This window comes from Triturus cristatus, chromosome 2_1 (assembly GCF_964204655.1).
Source record: "Triturus cristatus chromosome 2_1, aTriCri1.1, whole genome shotgun sequence".
Taxonomy (NCBI): Eukaryota; Metazoa; Chordata; class Amphibia; order Caudata; family Salamandridae; genus Triturus; species Triturus cristatus.
Window position 1 is genome coordinate 37,878,382 of NC_140581.1, and position 27,232 is coordinate 37,905,613.

The 27,232-nt window shown below is 50.8% G+C and overlaps 1 protein-coding gene across 2 annotated transcripts in view; it reads right to left on the reverse strand.

Annotated features, from left to right (window-relative positions):
- The window catches only part of LOC146863669 (long-chain-fatty-acid--CoA ligase ACSBG2-like), a 632,294-nt gene that overhangs the window by 527,664 nt on the left and 77,398 nt on the right, over positions 1 to 27,232 (reverse strand). For both annotated transcript variants that reach the window (XM_085627773.1, XM_085627776.1), the window contains exon 3: positions 2,236 to 2,340. In XM_085627773.1, coding sequence (XP_085483899.1) covers positions 2,236 to 2,340 — 105 coding nt within the window. The remainder of the gene's footprint in view (positions 1 to 2,235; positions 2,341 to 27,232) is intronic.

Here is a 27,232-nt window from a genome sequence, read left to right on the forward strand (position 1 = left end):
ATGTCACTGAGGAACATTCATCACTGCCCAGGGCTCAGTGACACTGATGCACATCCACCCCCGTTCAGGGCTCTCAGTGACACCGATGCACATTCACCCCCACACAGAGCTCTCAGTGACACTGAGATACATTCGCCCCCACCCGGAGCTCTCAATGACACTGAGGTACATTCATCACCACTCAGGGCTCTCAGTGATACTGAGGCACATTCACCCCCACCTGGAGCTCTCAACGACACTGACGCACATTCACCCTCCCTCCAGGGCTCTCAATGACACCGAGGGACATTCATCATCACCCAGTACTCTCACTGATAGTGAGGCACATGGCTCATCGCCCAGGGCGCTCAATGACACTGAGGCACATTCACCCCCACCAGGGCTCTCAGTGACACTGAGGTACATTCACCCTCCCTCCAGGGCTCTCAATGACAATGAGGCACATTCACCCCCACCCAGGACTCTCAGTGACACTGATGCACATTCAGCCCCGTCAATGGCTCTCCGTGACACCGATGAACATTCACCCCCACCCAGGGCTCTCAATGACACTGAGGTACATTCACCCCCACCCAGGGCTCTCAGTGACACTGAGGCACACTCACCCGCACCCAGGGCTCTCAGTGACACTGAGGTACATTCACCCCCACACAGAGCTCTCAGTGACACTGAGATACATTCACCCCCACCCGGGGCTCTCGATGACACTGAGGTACATTCATCACCAGTCAGGGCTCTCAGTGACACTGAGGCACATTCACCCCCACCTGGAGCTCTCAACGACACTGAGGCACCTTCACCCTCCCTCCAGGGCTCTCAATGACACCGAGGGACGTTCATCATCACCCAGGACTCTCACTGATAGTGCGGCACATGCCTCATCGCCCAGGGCGCTCAATGACACTGAGGCACATTCACCCCCACCCAGGACTCTCAGTGACACTGATGCACATTCACCCCCGTCCATGGGCTCTCAGTGACACCGATGCACATTCACCCCCACCCAGGGCTCTCAATGACACTGAGGTACATTCACCCCCACCCAGGGCTCTCAGTGTCACTGAGGCACATTCACCGCCAACCAGGGCTCTCAGTGACACTGAGGTACATTCACCCCCACCCAGGGCTCTCAATGACACTGAGGCACATTCACCCCCACCCAGGACTCTCAGTGACTCTGATGCACATTCACCCCCGTCCAGGGCTCTCAGTGACACTGATGCACATTCACCCCCACCCAGGTCTCTCAATGACACTGAGGTACATTCACCCCCACCCAGGGCTCTCAGTGTCACTGAGGCACATTCACCCCCAACCAGGGCTCTCAGTGACACTGAGGTACATTCACCCCCACCCAGGGCTCTCAATGACACTGAGGCACACTCACCCGCACCCAGGGCTCTCAGTGACACTGAGGTACATTCACCCCCACACAGAGCTCTCAGTGACACGGAGATACATTCACCCCCACCCGGGGCTCTCAATAACACTGAGGTACATCATCACCAATCAGGGCTCTCAGTGACACTGAGGTACATTCACCTCCACCCAGGGCTCTCAATGACACGGAGGTACATTCATCACCACCCAGGTCTCTCAATGACACTCAGGTACATTCACCCCCACCCAGGGCTCTCAGTGACACTGAGGCACATTCACCCCCACCCTCCCCCCAGGGCTCTCAATGACACTGAGGCACATTCACCCTCACCCAGGGCTCTCAATGACACTGAGGCACATTCACCCCCACCCAGGGCTCTCAGTGACACTGAGGCATATTCACCCCCAACCTCCCCCAGGGCTCTTAATGACACTGAGGCACACTCACCCCAACCCAGGGCTCTCAGTGACACTGAGGCACATTCACCCTCACCCAGGGCTCTCAATGACACTGAGGCACATTCACCCTCACCCAGGGCTCTCAGTGACACTGAGGCACTTTCACCCCCACCCTCCCCCCAGGGCTCTCAATGACACTGAGGCACACTCACCCCCACCCAGGGCTCTCAATGACACTGAGGCACATTCACCCTCACCCAGGGCTCTCAATGACACTGAGGCACATTCACCCCCACACGGAGCTCTTAGTGACACTGAGGTACATTCAAAACATACAGAGCCGCAGGCCACTGACCAAGGACTTCAAAGCGCCTAAAACACTTAAACAGCACTGGAGATCTACCAACTCCTGGGTAGCACCTAGAACCCGGATTAAGCCTTCCGGCTCCTACTCACCCCAGCGTCTGCTTCCGACACGTCACTAATCCTTGCGATGGGAGTCTTCGGAATGACTAGAAGGTGAACAGGAGCCTGGGGGTTTGCATCTCGAAACACAAGGCACTGGAATAGGATAAAAAGTCATTCGCACAGAGCTCAGCGCCAAATCTACAAAACATGCAGGGAATATTTGAAAACAAAATGCTCTTCAAGACTTAACGTCTGTTTGAAACGTATTGGACTGCATGAATGTTTTTAAGGGCCACAATCCTAAAAGGAAACAATGTGTTGTGTTTGTGAACAAATAGGTACCCCTACTTCACAGCCGGTTGCAACAGCAACTGTTTTCAAGGGGCGTCATTGCTTTAAAACCAAAAAAGGATTTTCTGAGAAACAAGTCTGGGTCCAGGGTGCCACAATTCAAAAGACTTTCCACAACAGATGCCAGCACTAGTACTATGGTGTATTGAGGCGGATGCAGCAAGATTTCAGGGGCACAAGTTCCGCCGACCTCAATGGGCGGTTTTCAAGGTCTCTTTTCTTAAAGGTAAGCGGCATCAGCATGGCAGGTGAGTGGTTGAAAAGAGGATTTACAAGAAACAGCCCTGCTTGGGTCAAGCTGACAAGTCATGGATGACAAACGATGGTCGCCCGTACCACAGACCTGTTTGTTTGCTTTCCCTACATCTAGCGAAGTGACGTCCCTGTGACTACCCTCCTCCAGCCTTGGCGCCTTCACAGAATCAAAGCTTGCTTTCCCTACATCGAGCGAAGTGACGTCCCTGTGACTACCCTTCTCCAGCCTTGGAGCCTTCACAGAATCAGAGCTTGCTTTCCCTACATCTAGCGAAGTGACGTCCCTGTGACTACCCTTCTCCAGCCTTGGAGCCTTCACAGAATCAGAGCTTGCTTTCCCTACATCTAGCGAAGTGACGTCCCTGTGACTACCCTCCTCCAGCCTTGGCGCCTTCACAGAAGCAGAGCTTGCTTTCCCTACATCGAGCGAAGTGACGTCCCTGTGACTACCCTCCTCCAGCCTTGGAGCCTTCACAGAAGCAGAGCTTGCTTTCCCTACATCGAGCGAAGTGACGTCCCTGTGACTACCGTCCTCCAGCCTTGGAGCCTTCACAGAATCAGAGCTTGCTTTCCCTACATCGAGCGAAGTGACGTCCCTGTGACTACCCTTCTCCAGCCTTGGAGCCTTCACAGAATCAGAGCTTGCTTTCCCTACATCGAGCAAAGTGACGTCCCTGTGACTACCCTCCTCCAGCCTTGGAGCCTTCACAGAATCAGAGCTTGCTTTCCCTACATCTAGCGAAGTGACGTCCCTGTGACCACCCTCCTCCAGCCTTGGAGCCTTCACAGAATCAGAGCTTGCTTTCCCTACATCGAGCGAAGTGACGTCCCTGTGACTACCCTCCTCCAGCCTTGGAGCCTTCACAGAAGCAGAGCTTGCTTTCCCTACTTCGAGCGAAGTGACGTCCCTGTGACCACCCTCCTCCAGCCTTGGAGCCTTCACAGAAGCAGAGCTTGCTTTCCCTACATCTAGCGAAGTGACGTCCCTGTGACTACCCTCCTCCAGCCTTGGAGCCTTCACAGAATCAGAGCTTGCTTTCCCTACATCTAGCGAAGTGACGTCCCTGTGACTACCCTCCTCCAGCCCTGGAGCCTTCACAGAATCAGAGCTTGCTTTCCCTACATCGAGCGAAGTGACGTCCCTATGACTACCCTTCTCCAGCCTTGGAGCCTTCACAGAATCAGAGCTTGCTTTCCCTACATCGAGCGAAGTGACGTCCCTGTGACTACCCTCCTCCAGCCTTGGAGCCTTCACAGAATCAGAGCTTGCTTTCCCTACATCGAGCGAAGTGACGTCCCTGTGACTACCCTCCTCCAGCCTTGGAGCCTTCACAGAATCAGAGCTTGCTTTCCCTACATCTAGCGAAGTGACGTCCCTGTGACCACCCTCCTCCAGCCTTGGAGCCTTCACAGAATCAGAGCTTGCTTTCCCTACATCGAGCGAAGTGACGTCCCTGTGACTACCCTTCTCCAGCCTTGGAGCCTTCACAGAATCAGAGCTTGCTTTCCCTACATCTAGCGAAGTGACGTCCCTGTGACTACCCTCCTCCAGCCTGGGAGCCTTCACAGAATCAGAGCTTGCTTTCCCTACATCTAGCGAAGTGACGTCCCTGTGACTACCCTCCTCCAGCCTTGGAGCCTTCACAGAATCAGAGCTCCTCCAGCCTTGGAGCCTTCACAGAATCAGAGCTTGCTTTCCCTACATCTAGCGAAGTGACGTCCCTGTGACTACCCTCCTCCAGCCTGGGAGCCTTCACAGAATCAGAGCTTGCTTTCCCTACATCTAGCGAAGTGACGTCCCTGTGACTACCCTCCTCCAGCCTTGGAGCCTTCATAGAATCAGAGCTGGCTTTCCCTACATCTAGCGAAGTGACGTCCCTGTGACCACCCTCCTCCAGCCTTGGAGCCTTCACAGAATCAGAGCTTGCTTTCCCTACATCGAGCGAAGTGACGTCCCTGTGACTACCCTCCTCCAGCGAGGTGACGTCCCTGTGACTACCCTCCTCCAGCCTTGGCGCCTTCACAGAATCAGAGCTTGCTTTCCCTACATCGAGCGAAGTGACGTCCCTGTGATTACCCTTCTCCAGCCTTGGAGCCTTCACAGAATCAGAGCTTGCTTTCCCTACATCTAGCGAAGTGACGTCCCTGTGACTACCCTTCTCCAGCCTTGGAGCCTTCACAGAATCAGAGCTTGCTTTCCCTACATCTAGCGAAGTGACGTCCCTGTGACTACCCTCCTCCAGCCTTGGCGCCTTCACAGAATCAGAGCTTGCTTTCCCTACATCGAGCGAAGTGACGTCCCTGTGACTACCCTCCTCCAGCCTTGGAGCCTTCACAGAAGCAGAGCTTGCTTTCCCTACATCGAGCGAAGTGACGTCCCTGTGACTACCGTCCTCCAGCCTTGGAGCCTTCACAGAATCAGAGCTTGCTTTCCCTACATCGAGCGAAGTGACGTCCCTGTGACTACCCTTCTCCAGCCTTGGAGCCTTCCAAGAATCAGAGCTTGCTTTCCCTACATCGAGCGAAGTGACGTCCCTGTGACTACCCTCCTCCAGCCTTGGAGCCTTCACAGAATCAGAGCTTGCTTTCCCTACATCTAGCGAAGTGACGTCCCTGTGACCACCCTCCTCCAGCCTTGGAGCCTTCACAGAATCAGAGCTTGCTTTCCCTACATCTAGCGAAGTGGCGTCCCTGTGACCACCCTCCTCCAGCCTTGGAGCCTTCACAGAATCAGAGCTTGCTTTCCCTACATCGAGCGAAGTGACGTCCCTGTGACTACCCTTCTCCAGCCTTGGAGCCTTCACAGAATCAGAGCTTGCTTTCCCTACATCTAGCGAAGTGACGTCCCTGTGACTACCCTCCTCCAGCCTGGGAGCCTTCACAGAATCAGAGCTTGCTTTCCCTACATCTAGCGAAGTGACGTCCCTGTGACTACCCTCCTCCAGCCTTGGAGCCTTCACAGAATCAGAGCTTGCTTTCCCTACATCTAGCGAAGTGACGTCCCTGTGACCACCCTCCTCCAGCCTTGGAGCCTTCACAGAATCAGAGCTTGCTTTCCCTACATCGAGCGAAGTGACGTCCCTGTGACTACCCTCCTCCAGCGAGGTGACGTCCCTGTGACTACCCTCCTCCAGCCTTGGCGCCTTCACAGAATCAGAGCTTGCTTTCCCTACATCGAGCGAAGTGACGTCCCTGTGATTACCCTTCTCCAGCCTTGGAGCCTTCACAGAATCAGAGCTTGCTTTCCCTACATCTAGCGAAGTGACGTCCCTGTGACTACCCTTCTCCAGCCTTGGAGCCTTCACAGAATCAGAGCTTGCTTTCCCTACATCGAGCGTAGTGACGTCCCTGTGACTACCCTCCTCCAGCCTTGGAGCCTTCACAGAATCAGAGCTTGCTTTCCCTACATCGAGCGAAGTGACGTCCCTGTGACTACCCTTCTCCAGCCTAGGAGCCTTCCCAGAATCAGAGCTTGCTTTCCCTACATCGAGCGAAGTGACGTCCCTGTGACTACCCTCCTCCAGCCTCGGAGCCTTCACAGAATCAGAGCTTGCTTTCCCTACATCTAGCGAAGTGACGTCCCTGTGACTACCCTCCTCCAGCCTCGGAGCCTTCACAGAATCAGAGCTTGCTTTCCCTACATCGAGCGAAGTGACGTCCCTGTGACTACCCTCCTCCAGCCTCGGAGCCTTCACAGAATCAGAGCTTGCTTTCCCTACATCGAGCGAAGTGACGTCCCTGTGATTACCCTTCTCCAGCCTTGGAGCCTTCACAGAATCAGAGCTTGCTTTCCCTACATCGAGCGAAGTGACGTCCCTGTGACTACCCTTCTCCAGCCTTGGAGCCTTCACAGAATCAGAGCTTGCTTTCCCTACATCGAGCGAAGTGACGTCCCTGTGACTACCCTTCTCCAGCCTTGGAGCCTTCACAGAATCAGAGCTTGCTTTCCCTACATCGAGCGAAGTGACGTCCCTGTGACTACCCTCCTCCAGCCTTGGAGCCTTCACAGAATCAGAGCTTGCTTTCCCTACATCGAGCGAAGTGACGTCCCTGTGACCACCCTCCTCCAGCCTTGGAGCCTTCACAGAATCAGAGCTTGCTTTCCCTACGTCTAGCGAAGTGACGTCCCTGTGACTACCCTTCTCCAGCCTTGGAGCCTTCTCAGAATCAGAGCTTGCTTTCCCTACATCTAGCGAAGTGACGTCCCTGTGACTACCCTTCTCCAGCCTTGGAGCCTTCACAGAATCAGAGCTTGCTTTCCCTACATCTAACGAAGTGACGTCCCTGTGACTACCCTTCTCCAGCCTTGGAGCCTTCACAGAATCAGAGCTTGCTTTCCCTACATCGAGTGAAGTGACGTCCCTGTGATTACCCTTCTCCTGCCTTGGAGCCTTCACAGAATCAGAGCTTGCTTTCCCTACTTCGAACGAAGTGACGTCCCTGTGACTACCCTTCTCCAGCCTTGGAGCCTTCACAGAATCAGAGCTTGCTTTCCCTACATCGAGCAAAGTGACGTCCCTGTGACTACCCTCCTCCAGCCTTGGAGCCTTCACAGAATCAGAGCTTGCTTTCCCTACATCGAGCGAAGTGACGTCCCTGTGACTACCCTCCTCCAGCCTTGGAGCCTTCACAGAATCAGAGCTTGCTTTCCCTACATCGAGCGAAGTGACGTACCTGTGACTACCCTCCTCCAGCCTTGGAGCCTTCACAGAATCAGAGCTTGCTTTCCCTACATCGAGCGACGTGACGTCCCTGTGACTACCCTCCTCCAGCCTTGGAGCCTTCACAGAATCAGAGCTTGCTTTCCCTACATCGAGCGAAGTGACGTCCCTGTGACTACCCTCCTCCAGCCTCGGCGCCTTCACAGACGCATCGCTTGCTTTCACTGTCGGAAGATGTGGGTCCCAGTCGGAACGCTTCAATGAGCGAACACCATCCCTGTTCACTGCACTCAACACAGCTTTCTACGGCACTGTATGACGCGCCACCCTCCGCGGGAGGTATAGGGGCCCTGGGCTCCACCCCCTAAGATGCCTCCATAGCTTCGCTTTTTAAAGCGCCTACACTGAAAGGGGCGGAAGAGCCTAATGTGGATGTATGGCGAAACCAGCTGGGTAATTCCGCTTTCACTGGCAATCGATCAGTCTGGACGCAAATGGTACTTTACGAAAACCAATAATGCACCGCACAGGTACCTTGGAACTCGTTCCCATCTTCTAAGTTTCCATCTTTGGACTGCATGAGAGTTGGGGTACAGTCACCCGCAAATGCTCCTGTGACGACCGATCGGAGCAGACCACTCAGAACTTATTTGTAAACGTTAGGGGATCCCCAGAAATCCCTTCTTAAACCCTCCTCCTATAAGAACTATTCATTTTCAGGCGGCTTTCAAACTTGTGAATGAAGTAGGGGGCGTGGCAGCATGCTAAAGGGCTGCGCTGTTTCTTTCTGAGTAATCCTCATTAGAGCTCGATTAGATGGCTGAAGGAGTCCAGTTACGTAAAAAGCGTTAAGGCACAAAATGTATCCCACGCCCTGCTTTTCTGTCTATATCCCGAGTATTTTAATGGTTATATTAAAATAGTGTCAGAAGACTTGATTTGAACTGTAATGCTTGTGTCTGAATTTGGTGCAATAATGAATGACGTTTGTATCCTATTGTTTTTTTAATATCTATTTTATGTTCAATTTAAACTGGCTTGACACTATGTGAATTTCGGTTTTAGGAGATGCATGTTGTTAACTATGCTGTATATGTTTACTGCATAAACTTTTTGCTTTTATGTTTCATATAATTTTGTAAACCATCTCTCAACAAAGGCAGCATTCTTAATACACAGTATATATACATACAATCTATGTAGGGGGTTGACACGCTAGATTACATATTTATGGGTGCGTATCGACCCGTAGTACATACCAGGAAAGCATGTTCGCTATCTAGGTTTCCCTCCCTGTGTTCGGGTGTATCAGGGTTCAGCGCCCGCAGCCAATTTACATGCGGCCCCAAATGTCCTTTGGCCTGGACGCGACGGGCATCAATTCCCAACAAGCATTTGCAATGCAATAGGTCTCGCATTTGCGAGAGTTTAAGCTATTGGCATTGTAAATGACAATGCCTTGTAATTAGCTGTTTCAAAAAACAACACAGAAATAAAAGGCATTGTCATTTACAATGCCAATAGCTCAAACTCTCGCAAATGCGAGACCTGTTGCCTGTTAACAAATATAACTCCATTATCCTGCGCTGCACGGCTAGTCGGCGGATGTAAAAGGTCCATTACCATGAAGTCAGAAGAACAAATGGACAGTTATATCAGCATCTGCACGGCAAGTAAACAATGCAGCGCAATCAGAAAAATGAAATTTTAAAATTAAAAAATAACACTACAACTGTAGAAACGTGGAGGTGAAGTTGAATTTTCTCGCTACTTAAATAAGTTAATTAGATTTCACATCTGGTCAGACAGCTCTACAAAGGTAAGTTAATGATGCTGTAATTCTGCTGCATTTTCTTTCACGCTGTGCTCACTGTCAACACAGGAGGCCAATAACGGACACTTTAAAGATGGTGGACGAAGAGCCAAAAAGAAGTGAAGGGAACAGGTGTTAGAATCCTTTACTCATATCCTGGTAGTACTGCAACAACAAACGGGACTTCATTTAGAACAAATCATACTAAGCACTGTAAAGGTTTATGCCAAGTGTTTCAAAGATTTGTAAACAGCGCAGAGGAGATTCTGTACAGAGCGCATGCACTCCCTGCCTCCTAGGCAACAACTCATCTCAGACGTCATCCGGTGCGGATATTTAGTTTTCCTGTATAGAAGTGCTTGAACACGCCATCGTGCTTTCAGAGGCGTGATATACTGAGGGCACTCATGGTCACAAAACACTGATTGATTGGACCTTACAAAAGTGCCTATTTTAAAAGCTGGCCGATAATTGCGTTCTACCGCTGTTTATAGGTAAACACCCGCCTGTGGGTTGCAGTCGTCTTCCTGTATTAAAGGTGAAGAATATCAGACCGGTGGCACCGCTGCTTCTGAGTAGTGGGGGTGGGGTCAGGGGGTGTCATGTGAGTCTGGGGACACAGCAGTGGCACAGAGCGCGTCTGATACAATTAAAGTAAAAGCACTGTATGCCGCACAGAGCGTGTCCGATACAATTAAAGTAAAAGCGCTGTATGCCGCCTTATTAAACAGCATTAAATCAATCTTTGTAAAGTTCAAAACAAAAGCTCAGCCACCACTTTAAATATTTAGCGCGGTGTGCACGCTATCGTGAAAACAATGAACAAAAGAAGCCCGGCGGAGCGTGGCGCGCGCGCTTGGCGGGGGAGCGCATTCCAGGCGGGGGAGCGGACCCTTTGAAGTACGATGCCAAACGGATTGCATGGCGGCACGATGCACGTGATTGTGCGCGTGCTCGCCATGCAATCCACTTTTGGGAGCACTTTTAAATGCCCCTTACTAGAGTCTCGCATAGCAATTGCGTAAACGCAATAGCTAGGCGAGACCTAAAAAGCAGTTACTTGTTCTTGACAGAACGTTACATCCAAAATCCAATCCTTTAGCAGGGAGGGCTCGACCGACCCCAGTTAATGGCAATTCTACGTTTTGCTAGTAGTAGCAACATAGCTAGTAGTCTACGAACCCCAAATGAGGCCTCCTTTACATGACCCAATAACCCCGTCAGTGCCCTGGGCTCTATATGCACCATGAGTATTTCACTTATGTTTTGGAATATTCCTTTCCAATACGCCGCTGTCTGGGGACAGTTCCAGGCTAGATGCAGGAAAGTGGCCGGATCTGGGTGACATCTCCCGCACTCCGCACTGGGCCTGAGACCCATACAGAACAATTAGATTGGTGTCCTGTCATATCGATTAAGGAATTTGAAGTGGATTAGCCTAAGCTTATAGTTTGGGGACAGCTGTTCAAGTTGCGCACAGCAAAACGTCCATTCCTCTTCTGTTACGGATGGGTGTAGCTCAACATTCCAGTGCTCCCTGTGATTCGGTGTTGTCACTGGACAGGGCGTTTGCATAGAGGAGTATAGTCTAGTGATGACCTTTTGTGCTGATGGAGTAGTGAGGATATTTTCGAAGACATGGAGAGTTGGTGGGGGGGTCTGGAAATGTGCTATGCATCCGACGGCAGACCGCCGGTATGCAATGGTAAAGCAATGTATCTGAAAAAGAAGGGGGTGGTCTGTAGGTAGGAGCTGCCGGTCCCAGGAATCCCTCCTCCCAGTAGAAGTACGCATAGCTACAGATGCCAAGCCGCTGAGCCCTCACTATGGCACATTGATCCTCCAACGGAGGCATTTGTGGGATTTTAGCCAAAACCATCGAGGGGGCAAATAGGATGCATGTCTTGGCACTCCTATGAAGGTTGTCCCAGGCCCATTGCAGCGTCTCTGTGGTGTCAATGGTATGACGGGGCGTTTATAGGGTCGATACAGCGCCACCTCTAAGGGGGTAGGCGCAGCAATGTCTCACTCAACTGCCACGTGTGGTTGGAAGGGAATAGGGTGTATCCAAAAATGTAAAAACTGCGCCTGAGCGCAAAATGCATATAGGGGAAGATCCGGTGCCCCCAATCCTCCCAGACTCTGGGAAAGTGTCAGTGTTTCCCAGGCGACTCTAGCCTGTCCCCCCGCCCACACCATAGAAATCAACAATGAACGTAATTTAGTGAAAACTGCTTGAGTGAGTATGAGAGGAACATTAACAAAAATGTAAAGAAATTTAGGAAGGACAACCATTTTAGCAATTGCTATTCTTCCCGCAAGAGACAGTGGCAGTGTGGACCAAAGTTTAATTTTCCCCTCCAGCCAAGTAATGGTGCGACCCATATTCATGTGCCATAATTCTTGGGTGTCTCTACTTAACCAAATTCCTGGATATTTTACAGGGCCATCTGCCCAGCAAAGTGGGTAGTCTACTTCAAACGGGGGAGTGCCATCAGTTAGTGGGAGCAGTGTAGATTTCTTCCAATTAATTTGTATGCCTGACAGGCCACCAAAGTGTGTAATCTCTGAAGTGCTGGCTGTAGATTAATTTGGGGGTTATTAGTATATAAAGTGATGTAATCTGCATATTGTGATATTATTTAACATATTTTTAACGTCAGTGCTCTGTCGAAGATACAGCATCCCAGTGCTACTGTTTTCCAGAGGGACGCATGTAAAAGTCAGGAGGGTCGAATGCGCCCCCCGGGCCATACTTTGAGTATCACTGTGCTAAAATAACAGGCAGGCGCCATCAAGTGGCTGATGATGAGAAGAGCATCATGGGAGAGGATGGGAGACAAAGACAGGCACAATTCTTCTGCTCCTCCTGCCTTCCAGCTCCTAGCACAAGACCTGAACGTTGCCTCCGTCTTTCCAGTGCTCATGCCTTCTCCATGTCAGCAGACCAGGCAGTGGGATTCTGGGTTGGATGCACACCTACAGAAGGTCTTACCCAAGTGGAGAGACTTTACCCATGGAGCCACAGATCAACTATCGAGAGTCAGGCAAAAATTTGTGTGGTGCTGAAAAGAGCTTTCTAAAGTCTTAAGTATGCAGGGGCAGCTCCTCCATTATGGAGGAGGAGAGTCGCCCCACTAGGTGGCAGCAGAATTAAACTCCGGAAAAATAAAATTATAATAAACCAATTTATTTTATGTGCATTTTCTATGCAACAACAGTGTGGAGGAGGAGTGATGGCCACTACTAAGTGCGCATGGTGGTTTGGCCATCTTAGGCCAGGCAAACCATCATGCGCACTTCGCATTTCTCCAACCAGCTGTGTTGTATAGCCAGGAGGAAAAAAGCCACAGACTCCCAGTCCCTGTCTGAGCGCCAAACCAGGGCGCTAAAACCAATCCCAGCACTCCTCTTATGCTGGGTAATAGCATTCCCAGCATGAGAGCAGCATCAGGAATTGGCATCCGGGAGGCTGTGCAGTGTGATCAGCCCGGGACCGGACCTACATCAGGATTGGGAGAGGAGCAATACGGCAGGTAAATTGTATATTTAGTTTTGGGTCAGTCAAACCCCCAACACCCCACAGCTTCGGATCACGTGCAGCCACTTCTGGAAGTATGTATACCAAAGGTTTTGTGAAAAACTGGCAAGCTCGGCATTGCCAAAAAAGCTTAATATGATAGTTGGGGAAAAAACAGTATGTGCTAATTGGCGCATAATGGAAACTTAACTGAAGCAATTGGAGAATCCATGCATATTGTTTCCCCTGTTTACTTTTTTATGTGGTACCCCTGGTATTCTGACCTCTCGCTTGGATTGAGGCCTGCTAAATAAAACTCCGGTCACACATATCCTTCTGTGACGGTGTCCCTATGTTCAACCCATGTGGCTACTGTGGAGCTGCCACCACAGGGTCTCATGTGAATCCTAGAGAAAAATCTCATATTACTCTCTAGCTCATATTAAGGCTCACACCAGAAGTGCAGTCCACCATGCCAGTTGCAACTGGCCTTGTGGAGCAGGGTGTTTCTGCCCATAACTCAAAGTGAATGTCATGCAGCTTACGCTACGCTAAGCTGATCCCAGCAACTCTACTGAGGATTCATGAGGATAAACACGGTTTACATCCTAATTTGCAACTCTGACACGGTAAATTCTGCCAGTGGATTTGCCTACGGGCAGTCAATACGCATAGCAAGGTCATTATGAAAGCTTGCCGGGCAGTGTGTGCTAATTGATGCTTCATGGACACTCGCCAAGGGTGGTAGATTGGACTTTATGGAATACTGAGAAGTGTTTTATGATTAAGGCTCCCAGTTTTCAGTTTTTACTGATTTTTACAGAAAAATACAGACAAAAACCACATATTTCCGGTCCGTATTTATTTTTAGATACAGATAAATATAGAACATAGGTTTTCTTTTGAGCGATACTCACTACTGTCAATTGTGAGTGCTAGGTCAATAGCTGTACAGATTGACAGGCAGAGAAGCTAAAAAAATGTAAAATATTTTCTAATGAAGCTGAAACAACTGCAGCAGTGCAGCTGTGTACGCAGTTCTACAATGCAAATGGTTTCAAATGATTATGGTACTGTAAACATTTAAAATCCATTGGGCATTGAAACATGAGTAGGTAAATGTGAAAATATACCCACTACAGCGTCATTTTTTACAATAAGCACAAACTAAACATAGACAAATACGGGAGGCGTGGCCAAGCTGAAGATGGCCGTGCTGCGAGGGAGCTCCGCCGTCCTACCTAGCCCACGACTATCCTGAACACTAATCCGTCCTACCCATCAACAACTTCTGGGATCAGAACGCGAGCAGAGCGCATCCCGCCGGTTCCGGGGATCGTAGGGTGCCCAGCAGCGGAGGAATCGCCTCCGGAAGATTTGACCTACGGCGGGGCCTGAAGTCGCGACCCACACTACTGGACCCGGCCGGTCGTGGAGCTCCATCTGGCCCTCTGCGGTCCGGCGGTGGCCCAGCGGCTCAGAAGCGGGCGCGGAAGTCCCTGGAGTGGCGGCCGCTTGGGCGGTGACTGCCTGTGTGCACGGCAGCGGTAGAGGCAGAGATCGCGGAGCCTAGCCGGAGCTCCGGTGCGGTGGAGAGACGAGCTGATGTGGTCGATGCAGGGTGCGCCGGCTGTGAGGCGCAAGATGGCGGCAGCGCGTCCCTGACTCTGGAAGCCTCCCGTTGCCTCTGCCATTGGTGTGGACTTGCCTGCCCCCGGGAGAATGGTGGTCTACTTCGATCTCTCTGACCCACGCCCCCTGCTGCCCGCACCCCCCGGCGAGACGCTTGTGGCGATGCCCTCCTTTTGCGGGGGTGGTGCGATGACTGTGCCCTCAATTCAGTGATCGGTGAACCGCGGGGGACTGGACTGGCAGGCTCTGATCCTGAACTGCTCAGAGTGTCCACTCCCCCGCCTGCTCCGGCCTGTCTGATCCCAGGCCGTGGGTGCAAGAGGAGCCACGAGGTTGATGCGACCAGGTAGGGCCTGGGGCGCTGATGTCCTATTGCCAGCAGGGATTGTGGTGCTACCTGCATTGGAAAACCTGAGCGGAGCCAGCTCAATTGGGTCGGGGTTGGTGGGGAGCATTGGGCTTGTGTTGGTGGCTCTCCCCCTCTCATCCAGACGGTGCACGAAGCTGCCCGGGACTTGTGGAGAGGCCTGCTGAGTCTGCCTCTTTCCGGCCCGGGCCTGCGGCAGTACCTGGGCCCGGCACTGAGACGGGAGCGAGCTCTCGTGACCCCCACTGGAGGATACATTACGGAGCAGTGGACTACGGTGTCCGGGGGGGATCTGCGGGGCCGGAAGCAGTGAATGGGACTGAGCCTGGCGGGGCGCACTGGAGTAGAAGTGGGTCGCAGAGCAGCTTGCTTGGTGGGTGCGCAGGCCGTGCAGTGGTCATTGGTGGTGGCACATTCCTAATGGTGACATCCATCCTCCGCCTGTCTCATCTCTGCCGCCCTTGTCTGTTCGTGTGGAGCACCTTTGCACCGTATGTAGCGATTCCTCGCCACCCCTCTGGAATTGACTGGTCGGAGTGGGCTGGTGCGGGCCGCGATGGATCATGTCAAGGCCATGGGACCCCGTGGATCTAAGAATACGCAATCAAACAAACTGGACCGCTATACTGTCCCTAAAGACGCACAACAGGCCCGTGAGCCCAGAGACTCAGGTTTTGGGGGACCGGATGAGGAGGAGCAAGAAATCTCGCTCAAAGATGTTATGGAGTCAAGACTTCTCTGGACACTGTGGCTATAGATGTCAACCTCATTAGGGCGGATATGGGCAAACTAAATGAAAAGGTCAAGCAAGTGGAAATTACGACAGCTAGCCTAGTGGACGACGTCTCGCAACTCCAAGGAGCGGTCAAGGAACTCCAGGACTTCCGTACCCTTACCGCCCTCAAGTTGGACGACTACGAAGGCTGCCTGCGTCGAAATAACATACGCATTCTTGGGGTTCCAGAAAACTCGGAGGGACAAACGGCAGACCTTTTTGTCGAGGATCTAATTCTCAAACATTTGCAACCCAAAGGCCTCAGTAAGTTCTTTGTTGTCGAGCGTGCCCACAGGATCCCGGGCGGCCATCCCAAGCCGGGCGCTCCCCCGCGGCCCATGTTGGCGCGGGTCCTGAACTTCTGTGATAGAGACGTTAGCCCCCCTGCGGTATGAGAACTCTGACATATCCTTCTTTCCGGACTTTACCCAACGGGTGCAGCGACAAAGACGATCCTTCATGTCGATCAAGTGTGTCCACAGAGATCGGGGAATGAAGTACTCCATGCTATTCCCTGCCCATCTCCGGATCGAGGCGGAGGGGCGAGTGTGGTTTTTCGATCATCCCGAGGCAGCTGCTGACTGGATTGAGAGTAGGAGTGCGAGGAGTCCGGCCGCCCGAGGTGGGGGTGGCACTGACAATAGTCAATCGGCCTGAGATGAGACCTGTCCGGGGGCCGGGCTCGTACCTTTGGTAGTACGTGGTGGGTGGGAGGGAGGTGGGGGGGCTTCTGATGCCCTTGCCGTTTGGTAAATGGACTTACATGGACTTGTGTAACTTGATTAAGATGGGTCTACAGTAGGTTTGCCGGGCTGGGTAGGGGCGGACTACATCTTCCCCCCCTCTGGGTTTATTCTTTCTCTTTTGAACAGTTTTCTAGGGCGACAGGCACTCTGCAAGTTTTTCATGGGCAGTTCTAAGCCCAGAGGGCAGGGCAGCGGGGTTGGGGGTTGTTGGGTAGGAGTGTTTTATTTTTATTTTGAAGTTTTGATTGCATCAGCAACTGCTATTGATACAATGATTGGGGGAGTGGTAGTGACCGCAGTGAATTTCGATATAGTTGGATATGGCATCAGTGGGGCACAGTGGGGTTAAACTGTTGAGTTGGAATGTCAATGGGCTGGGGGACAAAATCAAGCGTAGTGTTGTTCTTCCAGGTATTAAGCGTCACGCCCCCGACATCGTTCTACTGCAAGAAACCCATTTAGTTGGAAATACATGCAGGGCACTGCACAGAGGGGGTTACGTCTTATTGGCTCATGCAGGCTTCACCACGCGTTCCTGGGGGGTTGGCATACTGATGAAAAAGGCCTTTCCCCTTGTAGTGCAGAACACTTGGTTGGATGCTAGAGGACGATATGTTGGGATTTCGGGCATGTGGGGGGGCCACCCTGTTACCTTCCTTTCGGTCTATGTACCCCCGGGCCTTCAGGCAACCACGTTCAGGGACTTGGGTACGCTGCTGTTGGATATCCCAGAGGGCCTCTTGGTGTTGGGAGGGGACTTGAATTCAGTGGTTTCTGGGGACCTGGACCGGCACCCCCCACGGGCTCTCCCTCAATCGCACTGCCGGCTGCCGGACTTCCTGGAATCCCTGGGGCTGGTGAATGTATGGAGGGTCTTTCACCCCGATGCTTTACACTATACCTTCCACTCCGGGGCACATGGGAGTCTCTCGAATAGATTACTTTCTGGTACCTGCCTCCCAAATTGCCCATGCCCAGGAGGTAAAGCCTCTTGCTAGGGGCATTTCAGATCACTCGCCGGTCTGGCTTCAGGTGGTGCTCGTTTACCAACAACCGGGGCGAGTCGCCCCCATCAATCCATGGTATCTTCGCGATCCTCATATTCGCCGGGAGCTCCTTGGGTCCATTGATAACTATTTCAATGAGAATGAAGGCTCGGTGGAATCCCCGCAGATGCTTTGGGAGGCATTTAAGGCAGTGATACGGGGCCAGGCACTTTCCTTAATATCTGGGAAGAAGAAGGAACAACGCAAAGAGTTGCTAGCGCTGGAGGTAGAGGTGGGGAAACTGGAAGCAGATCTAAGCGTTGCGGTCACACCCGACAAGCTCCGCATTCTCAAACTCAAACAGCAGGACTACAGGGCGCTTGCGACTGACCAAGCAAAAGCCATAGGGAGAGCGGTTCAGGGGCGTCTGTATGAGGTGGACGACAAGGCCGGGAAATTCTTGGCCTGGTTGGACAAGAAAGAGTGGGCAGGCCGGTTAGTGCCTGTACTTCGAGGGCGGAAGGGTACTTCCCTGTCGGATCCGCAAGCAATTGCGGACTGCTTCGTGGCCCACTACCACGCTGTCTATACTTCGGCAGCCCCCTACCCTATCGAGGACTCCCGCCAGGTGCTCACCGATATAACTTTGCCCAAGCTGTCGGTGGTCGACCGTGACTTCATGGAAAGTGACATGTCCGACGACGAAATAGCGGCAGCCATACGATCGCTCAAGCCTGGTAAAGCCACTGGCCCTAACGGGCTACCGATTGAGTTGTACAAGCTCAAACCAGACAAGTTAGCCCCGTATCTGAGGGCCATGTACGAGGACGCGAGGCAAGCAAGAATCCTTCCAATAGACCAACGTACTGCCACAATCGTTACTATTCACAAAGAAGGGAAACCCAAGACGGAATGTGGCTCCTACCGACCGATATCCCTGTTGAACGCTGAGCCCAAGATCTTGGCTAAGCTTCTTGCTACCCGGCTCTTGATGGCGATTGGGTTTTTGGTCCACCCTGATCAATCAGGTTTCATACTGCACCGTAACACGGCGCTGAACCTGCACAGAGTTCATGGGGTTCTGGGCAGGGCAGCCACAATATCGGAGCCGGCCGTGATAGTCTCCCTGGAGGCTGCCATGGCCTTTGACACCATTGAATGGCCCTACCTTTGGGCGGTGTTGGAGAAATTTGGATTTGGCCCCAAATACATACAATGGGTGCAGTTACTATATTCCCAGCCTATGGCCCAGGTGGTGGTTAACAACAAGAAGTCGACTGCCTTCGAGCTAGGCAGAGGGACCCGTCAGGGCTGCCCCCTGTCCCCGTTGCTGTTTGCACTAGCGTTGGAACCGCTGGCAGCATGGATATGTCAGGACCCGAGTATAAGGGGTATGCGTTGGTCCTCAGAATGGGAGGACCGGATTTCTCTCTATGCGGATGACATCCTCTTGTACTTGTCCTCCCCAAGGAAATCATTGATAGTGGTCTTGGATATCTTCACAATCTTTGGACGGTACTCCGGCTATTCCATAAACTGGAGCAAATCCCTCCTGTTCGTGGTAGCGGGTGAGCCCCCGATTCCGCCGCGTGGGTGCCCACTGCAAATTTGCACTGAAAGGTTTACCTATCTAGGTATCTTCCTCACTTTAGATTTCTCTCTTCGTTATTCCCGCAACCTTCAGCCCCCACTGCTTCAGCTGCGCAAAGACATTGCCAGGTGGAAGGCGCTTCCCCCCTCTCTGCTAGGTAAGGCTGCCCTTTTTAAGATGATGTCGCTGCCCCGATTCCTGTATGCCCTTGAGAATTCCACGGATTGGATACCCCTGTCCTATTTCCGAGAGGTCGAGAGCCTCCAACGGGATCTGCTGTGGAACGGTAAACCTTGCATTGCTCTCGGCAAGCTTTCCCTAAATTGGTATGGCGGAGGTATCAGCCTCCCAGACATACGATTGTATTATTGGGCGTCCCGTCTGTCCTCCATTAACCACTGCACCTATGCTCAGCCATGTGACCCGGGATAGAACATGGGTAGGTGGCTCCTCTCGGGGGGGGGGGGACCTTTAATAGAGCCCTGTATTATAGGCCCCGGCGCTATCCACTTACAGGCCCCACTAACCATTCAGTACACGTTTGGCATGCGGCCACCAATCGCCTAGGCTGGAGACGGAAGTTGACGCTCGCAACACCGTTATGGGATTCCGAGCAACTAGGTGACCTATGGAAGAGTAAGGAATTTGACAAATGGGATCTCATAGATATTGCATGCATAGGGGATTTATGGGATAAATCTGAAATTAAGTATTTTGCATCGTTACAGCAGCAGTATAGCCTGGCCGAATCTGAGCACTTCCGATACACCCAGGTTCGACACGTGCTTCGCACACATTTACAGGCCGGAACCACGCTGCCGGAATCATCCCTACTGGAAGATAGGGTGCTGGATGGTCATCTCCCTGACAGCACCATCTCTCTGATATATAAAAAACTGATCAATAACATCTCGGATCCTCTCCTGGCTCTTCAAGAGAAGTGGACCAGGGATGGCATAGAAATGGATGATGAGAAATGGCAGGAGGCAGTCTCCTCTCCCAGGGTTGTAGCAATACCAGCTCGTCTCCGTCTCGTCCAATTAAAACTCCTTCACCGTGTCTATGTAACAGGGCCCCAACTGGTACGAATGGGAAGGGTGGAAGAGGGAGCCTGCAGGCGCGGCTGTGGCCAGCTGGGGACCTTTTTTCACATACTTTGGGAATGTAAGCAGATCCAACCCTACTGGCGTGATATTCATGACATTATCAATACTGTTCTGTCAGCGCAGCTCCGAGTAGAGGCCCGTAGGTGTCTCCTGAACATTTGGGAACCGACTGACTTGAATGTCTGCTTGACACAGTGGGTGACTTTGGGTCTGATGCTGGCCAAGAGGAATATTGCCCAGCGGTGGGGGGCATCGGTTCCGCCCACGGCACAGGAATGGGAGAAAGACATGGATTGGGCAATGTTTAGAGAAAAGACTGTATATGTGTCACGTGGATGTCCCCAAAAATGGTCTCGTGTGTGGGGCTTGTGGAACTCCTATCGTGGAGATATTTGTCAGCCCCCTCTGACCCATGTATGTGACGATCCCGTCGCCCTAGACCTTCCACCATGAGCGATTGTATTTTGTGTATTGCCTGCTGCACCACTGATGCCTATTGATCTGCTCCTCCTGTATGGTCATGCAACTGCTGAAGTTTGTTTTTGTTCATAAAAAATAAAAAATATATTTTAAAAAAAAAACATAGACAAATACAGATAAAATCGACAAAAAAAGAAATATAGATAAATACAGACAGAAATGTAAAAATAAAAAAAGCCCTTATTATGATGCCAGCATTAACTGTCCTTGCAGCCTACCATTTTTTCACATATTTACCAGACTAGGTACTATAAAATGCGCTTCTCCCTAAAGTACCACCCCAAACATCCTTGGGAAGAACAAGACTCCCCCCTCTCCCTTCCAAATAAAGTGGTCTTTATTTCCAACCATATTCAGACCAATGCAACAAACTGTTTTCGTCTAGATGTAGTAGAATGTCCATAAAGAGGACTCCTACCCCTCCAAGGGCAGTAGGTTTCAATCCTCCAAAGTTTTGATCTGTGCTGCTGGGAACACAGTCTTCAACTGTATAATTTACCACCATATGAATCTGACTGCTTCTTGAAATTGACTCGCAAACTTGACTCGGTTTTAAATCGAGGTGCACGCTTACTGCCTAACTGAATTCGAGCTCCCACGAAGGCCGCTTTCGCGCTCACTGCCATATTGCACTTGCACTTTCATTTCCTTTCCTTCCGGGAGGAGAAAAGGCACGTTTTAGCCCTGCCATCTTGCGACAGTTTGCGCTCTAGTGGTTGGCAGGCCATAGTATTTAATGAGCCTGCCAATGCGGGAGCGTGCCACAGGCAAGCTTGTCTGCGCTCGTTCGCGTCCGGAACGTGGCCAGCGCCAGTCATGCTGCCCAAACTTATCCAGGTACTGTATTCTCGTCAATATTGTTAAAAAGTCTAGACACAAGGGGAAATTGTGATTGCCAACTCCACCAGATAAAATTATAGGGGCCCTCACATGTTATAAGTGTAGATCAGAGTTCACCTTTACAGACATATGCTTTATAACCACGGGTAGGAAAGCTTTAACACTCCGCCGCTCTCAGCTAATAGGGGGACTAATTAATGCACGCTCACTATGTAAACACTCCCATGATATCAGAGAATTGATTACCGAGCTGCAGCTCGACTTCCTCTTTGTCACTGAAACCTGGCTAAAAGAATGGTGTAATCTGGACATTGCGGCAGCACCCCCCCCCCCCCCCCCAACTACACGATTTATAGGAAAGACCGAGGAGAATCCAGAGGAGGGGGGCTGGCCACTATTTTACGTGATTTACTTCAGTGCACAAACTTTGAACCTAATTGACTTAAGGGAGCAGAAAGTCGTGGCTTCTGCTTCACAATCAATGCCTCCTTCTCTTTTACAGGAACCCTAATTTACCATCCACCCGGTCCTAGCGCTACTTTCCTAGATTCACTAGGAGAAACCTTAAGCCATTTCCTGCTCAGGTACGCTCATTTCACCCTGCTAGGAGACTTTAATCTCCACCTAGAATGCAGAAATGAGCCGGGAGTGGACAACTTTTTTGAGATAACAGAATCACAAATGTATTCCCCTTATTATCAAGAGGCCAATTGTGAATCTTTCTGCTAAGCAAATCCCCTCTCCGCATCCAAGGCGCAAGCGGGCGCAATTAGTTACCAATTCAAACCTGCCCACTATTGCTCACGCTCGTGCCCCTGTCCTAACTCGTAAAACTTCAGAAGACTCACAACTCTTTCACAATTGTATGACTTCTATAATAAGAAAGTGAAAGCCAAAACCCATAAAGCCCTTTGGTATACGCCCGCCTTAGCTCAACTACATCTCCTTTGTAAGCAACTGCAACGCAAGTGGAGAAGAACCTATGACCCCGCAGACCAAAAACCTTTCAAAATAAGTAGGAGACAATACCACACATCAAATTCGCAAAAAAAAAAAAGAGTACTACTCTACTAAAATACTCGAGGCTAACCAAGATCAAAAAAACATCTTTTCAATTATAAAGTCCTTCACCGACCCCAAAGCATTGAGTAGAGAAATTCCCCCATCTCAGACCTTATGTGACCAGATCTCGATCTTCTTCGAGAAAAAAATCCAGAACATTCAAAAAGACTTCGCAACAATCCCTGCACAAAAATTTGACTTGGATTTAGAGCCTGACCCCACTAGCATCAGTCCTCTCTCCAAGTCTTTGACACAGTCTCGCTAGAGCAGGGACGTAGACCAATCGCTGCCTGTAAATCGGGCTCTCCTCTTGATTCTTGCCCTCCCATGACTCTTCACCAAATTATACACATTGTTAACACAGTGATTAACCAGATAGTCAATTCCTTGTTAACTACAGTCATAGTCCCAGATGAATGGAAATTGGCCATAGTGAAACCACTGGGAAAAATATATAGACTCATCAAATCTCTCTAATCTTAGTCCAATATCACTTCTACCGATATTGGGCAAAATCACTGAAAGATTACTCAACAGAGAACTGTCTAATTTCCTTGAAACCGCCAGGATCCTTCACCCGCGGCAATCAGGCTTCCGTCCCAAGCATTCAACAGAATCTGCGCTTCTGGCAATATCAGACACACTAGAATCTATGGCTGACAAAGGCAGGAAGGCAGTCTAGATTTTGCTCGACCTGTCTGCCGCATTTGATACCATCTCACACAGCATTCCCCTGGCAAGGCTAAAGTCCAGTAGCATCTCAAACACTGTACTGGCCTGGATTAGATCCTTTCTTACCAATCGTAGGCAAGCAGTGGCTCTTGGAGCGTTTCTCTCGGCCGAATATCCCATCACATCAGGAGTACCACAGGGCTCGTCCCTCAGCCCGCTGTTATTCAACATATACATGGCCCCTCTCATCTCCTTGATATCTTCTTTTGATATTGAAGTAACGTTCTACGCAGACGACACACAATTGATCCTATCCCTAGACAAAGGCTCCACCAACGCAGAACTCAATTTCAAACTATGTCTAACTGAGGTCATCCAGTGGAGGAAGGCCAGCCATCTCGGGTGCAGTACAGACAAAACCGAGATCCTCCTGATAGGACAGGAGAATCCCTTCCAGCCAAGTGTGTGGAGGCCGGAAGATGCAACAGCGCCCCCAAATACTGTTATGTAGCAAAGAACTTGGGAGTGCAATTCGACACCTCACTCTCCTTCCAACGCCTTGACGGTGGCAGGGACTTGTTTTAAATAATTAAGACACTAAAAAAAATCTTCGATTTCATTCCTCTTTCTGCAAGGAAGACAGTTGCGGTGGCACTGATCCTTTCACGTCTAGATTACTGTAACAGCCTCCTAGCGGGAGCAAATAAACAAACACTAAAGAGACTACAAGTGGCACAACACGCGGTGGCTCGACTAGGTCCTCCGCATCAGCAGCTCTTGAAACCCTACATTGGCATCCACTGCATAAGAGAATCGTATTCAAGATACTCTTAATCGCCTTCAGAGCATCCTTAAATCTAGGCCCAACGTACCTCTCAGCTAGATTCACCCCCTCCACCACGACCAGGACTCTCAGATCCTCATCGGCAAACCTCCTCAAACCCCCCGTTTTAGGTACAAAACCAAGGGAGGAAAAACTGTAGCCGAATTAGGAACTAAAGCCTGGAATCTCTTGCCAACACACCGGAGGTTGTTGAAAACAGAAACGGTTCAGGAAGGCGCTGAAGACCTGGATTTTTGGATCTTCAGACGAATTCTGTCTATCCCTCATACAGGGTCCCCCCCTGTTCCTCCTTGAATTTCTTCGTCCAGCGTCAGGATGCTCGCTCCGGAGGGACAGCCCGCGCTTTATAAATGTATAAAATCAAATCAAACCACCCAGGGCCTCATTGGGACTGGCCTGGAAGAGGCTTCGGGATTGAAGGTGCCCCAAGAAAGGCGCCATCACAGGGGTCAGGATTCAGCTGGGGCGATAAACGGCTCCGATTACAGCTTTTTGCAGAATAAAAAGTGGATTCTGTTGCTTCCAAGAGCAAAAAACGCGTTTCCGTAATTTGTAGTCACTTCCTCTCTTAAGTTGCAGTAGGTTTGACCTGCTGGAATTTAACAGGACAGGGGAACCAAACGTTATTACACCCAGTAATTAATGGGTGTAATAATGTGTGCCTAACTTGTAACCCAGATCTCTGGGCACACAGGTGTCCGAATAATCCGGGCCACTTGTAAAGAGCGCGTAAGTGTCTCATCATGGTCCAGGGCCGCAAGTCTCCTTGTTAAATTGCATTTAAATCCAAAACATTTTGTACGAATATTATTGGCCTAAAGTACCGCAAAATGGAACATCTGTCATTAATGTCCCAAACATCTACATGTGGGAGCAGGCAGCGACCTTGTAGAGAAGTCTTTAAGTAATGCCAGTGTTGGCTAGCTTTCATGGCATAATATTCTTTAAAATTCTGAATGTTCTGTTATTTTTCTTATATTTATTGAGATAATCATACGCAAAGAAACTGACTTTCGCATCCAGCCAGGCTGACTACTGTCCGAACACTGCTGAGAAAGGAACAAAATCCGGCTGAAGATCAAATTAGAAGAACCAGGCCGATCAGAAGCGTTGTTGTCGAGTGGAAAACACCAACTCTTCCGGAGTTACCCCAAGTGACGTGTAACCTATCCAAGGTCGATGGAAGCGGCCCAAAGACTGGTCGTCTATTAGACTGCAGCATTTGTTTTAGCCACTAGATGGCGGTGGGGGACTGAGAATAAGAGCAGCGCTACTGTGACGTTCTGCTTAAGGCACCTCAATGGGAAATCGAGATCTAACAAGCCAACAGCGAGAGCCCAGCCCTGAAAGTGTCTGGATTCACTCTGGAAGACAACACTGCAGCAAACACCATGTAGAAATAGGATAAAGTCTGTTTGTTGACACACTGACACACACTGACACACACACACACACCCACACCCACACCCACACCCACACACACACCCACACCCACACCCCCCCCCCCCCCCTTCCATTCCCCACCACCGCTTTGCCTGACTTGGAGCTGCCCATTAATCTTCCCTCCTGGCCCATGTGCGTCCGAGGGTGGAAGAAAAAAAGTTCTGTAAAACAAGAGATGAAGAAACTAGGGGGAAGGAGACCGTGCTTGGCCGGTGCTCCTTAGCTTTGATCGGAAGTGATGTATCGCTGCGTGAACGACTTAGGAGGCAGGAAAGAAGAGCAACGGAGGAGGGAGTCAATGCTAAGTAGCAGGCGGGAATAAAGTGGTTTAATTGAATGCAGAACGTCTTGCAGACAGCACATGCGCGCTGACGCTCGACCTAAAAACAGGTAGATGCCAGCCTGCTCACCCGAACTGTCAAAGATCAATCACTGTCAAAAAAGGCGCCAAAGTCCCTGACCTCTGTAGCAAGAGCCTGTGGAAGGGTGGAATTGGAGGCCAGAAAACTACCGGCAGTGCACGAGGGATCGGATTTGGAGCAAAACCAGCACCTGTGCTGTATCCTCATTAAATTTAAGAGAACTCAGTCGGCCAACTCCTGAATTATACACATGTTCTAATGGAAATCGCGGTACAGTGCCGGCATCTTTGAGTCCACAGATATTACTGATTGGGTATCGTTCCCGTGGTTCATAACTGTCCCCTGATGGCGAAGTAGCTGGCCAATGGGTTTAGATGGATATTAAATAAAGTGGGTCTCAATGCAGACCCCTGGGGAACCCCCTGTTTCATGCCTCTGTATTCTAACTGGTATGTTGGTGGGTGAATGGCCTGGCCTCTATTGCCTAAATACGATGACCACCATCTCAGAGCTCCCCCTTTATGCCAATTTCCTCTAGTCTTGAGATCAATATCTCATGGGAGACTGCGGCCCACAGGTCTGGCTACAGACTCAGAACTCAAACAGTCAGACAACAGACACAATAACTTACTATTCTGTTTGCCTTAATGCAAGTGATTTCATTTCACAGAAACATGAAATACTATGGACGGCAAAAGGGGGGTGGGGGAATCAAGTATAGGGCTCTACTAAACACAACCCTGGGGCTCTCGCCAGTTTCTGCAGTTCTCACACTAACTCCAGCATTCTCATACATAAGCCCAATATCTGCAATCATCACAGTTTTCTATGAAAAATAGAAAGCGTGTGGGCAAGAATCAGACACATGTGTTTGCTATTAGGCTTGTGCAAGCACATACCAAGTGCATAACCCGTACGTCAGATCAGTTTCTCTATCTTGAATAAAGAGTTCATGTTGGAAATTGGTAATCAGTCATTCAGGAGTTTGCATAGCGTGGCTACTCACCCGTGAGGGTCTCAAGGCGCTGAAGTGGGGCGTGGGGGGTGGGGGCTGATCCATCTGGGTGTGGAGGTTCAGTTGAAGGAGCCAGGTCTTGTGATCCTTCCTGGATTGGGTCAGCAACGGGGCCTGCCTGAGGTGGAGGGGCAGGGTGTTCTAGGTCTTGGCGGCGAGGTAGGAGAAGGATCTTCCTCCGGTTCTGGTCTTGTGGATCCATGGGACAGAGGCCAGGGCGAGTTAGGCGAAGCAGAGCTGTCTGGCAGGTGTGTGGAATGCGAGGCTGTGGTTCAGATATCCTGGTCCTGTGTCTTGGAGAGCTTTGTAGGCTTTGTGTGAGAAGCTGGAAGATGATTCTCGCTGATTGGGAGCCAGGGGAATTGTCAGAGGTGTTGTGTTATGTGGCTGCGGCGGGGGATGTCAAGGACCAGTCTGGCTGCGGAGTTTTGTAGTTCTGTAGTTTCCTGGGCGCCGCCGGAGTAGAGTGCGTTGCCGTAGTCAAGTCTGTTGGTGTTGAGTGTGTGATTGATGTCTTTCTGGAT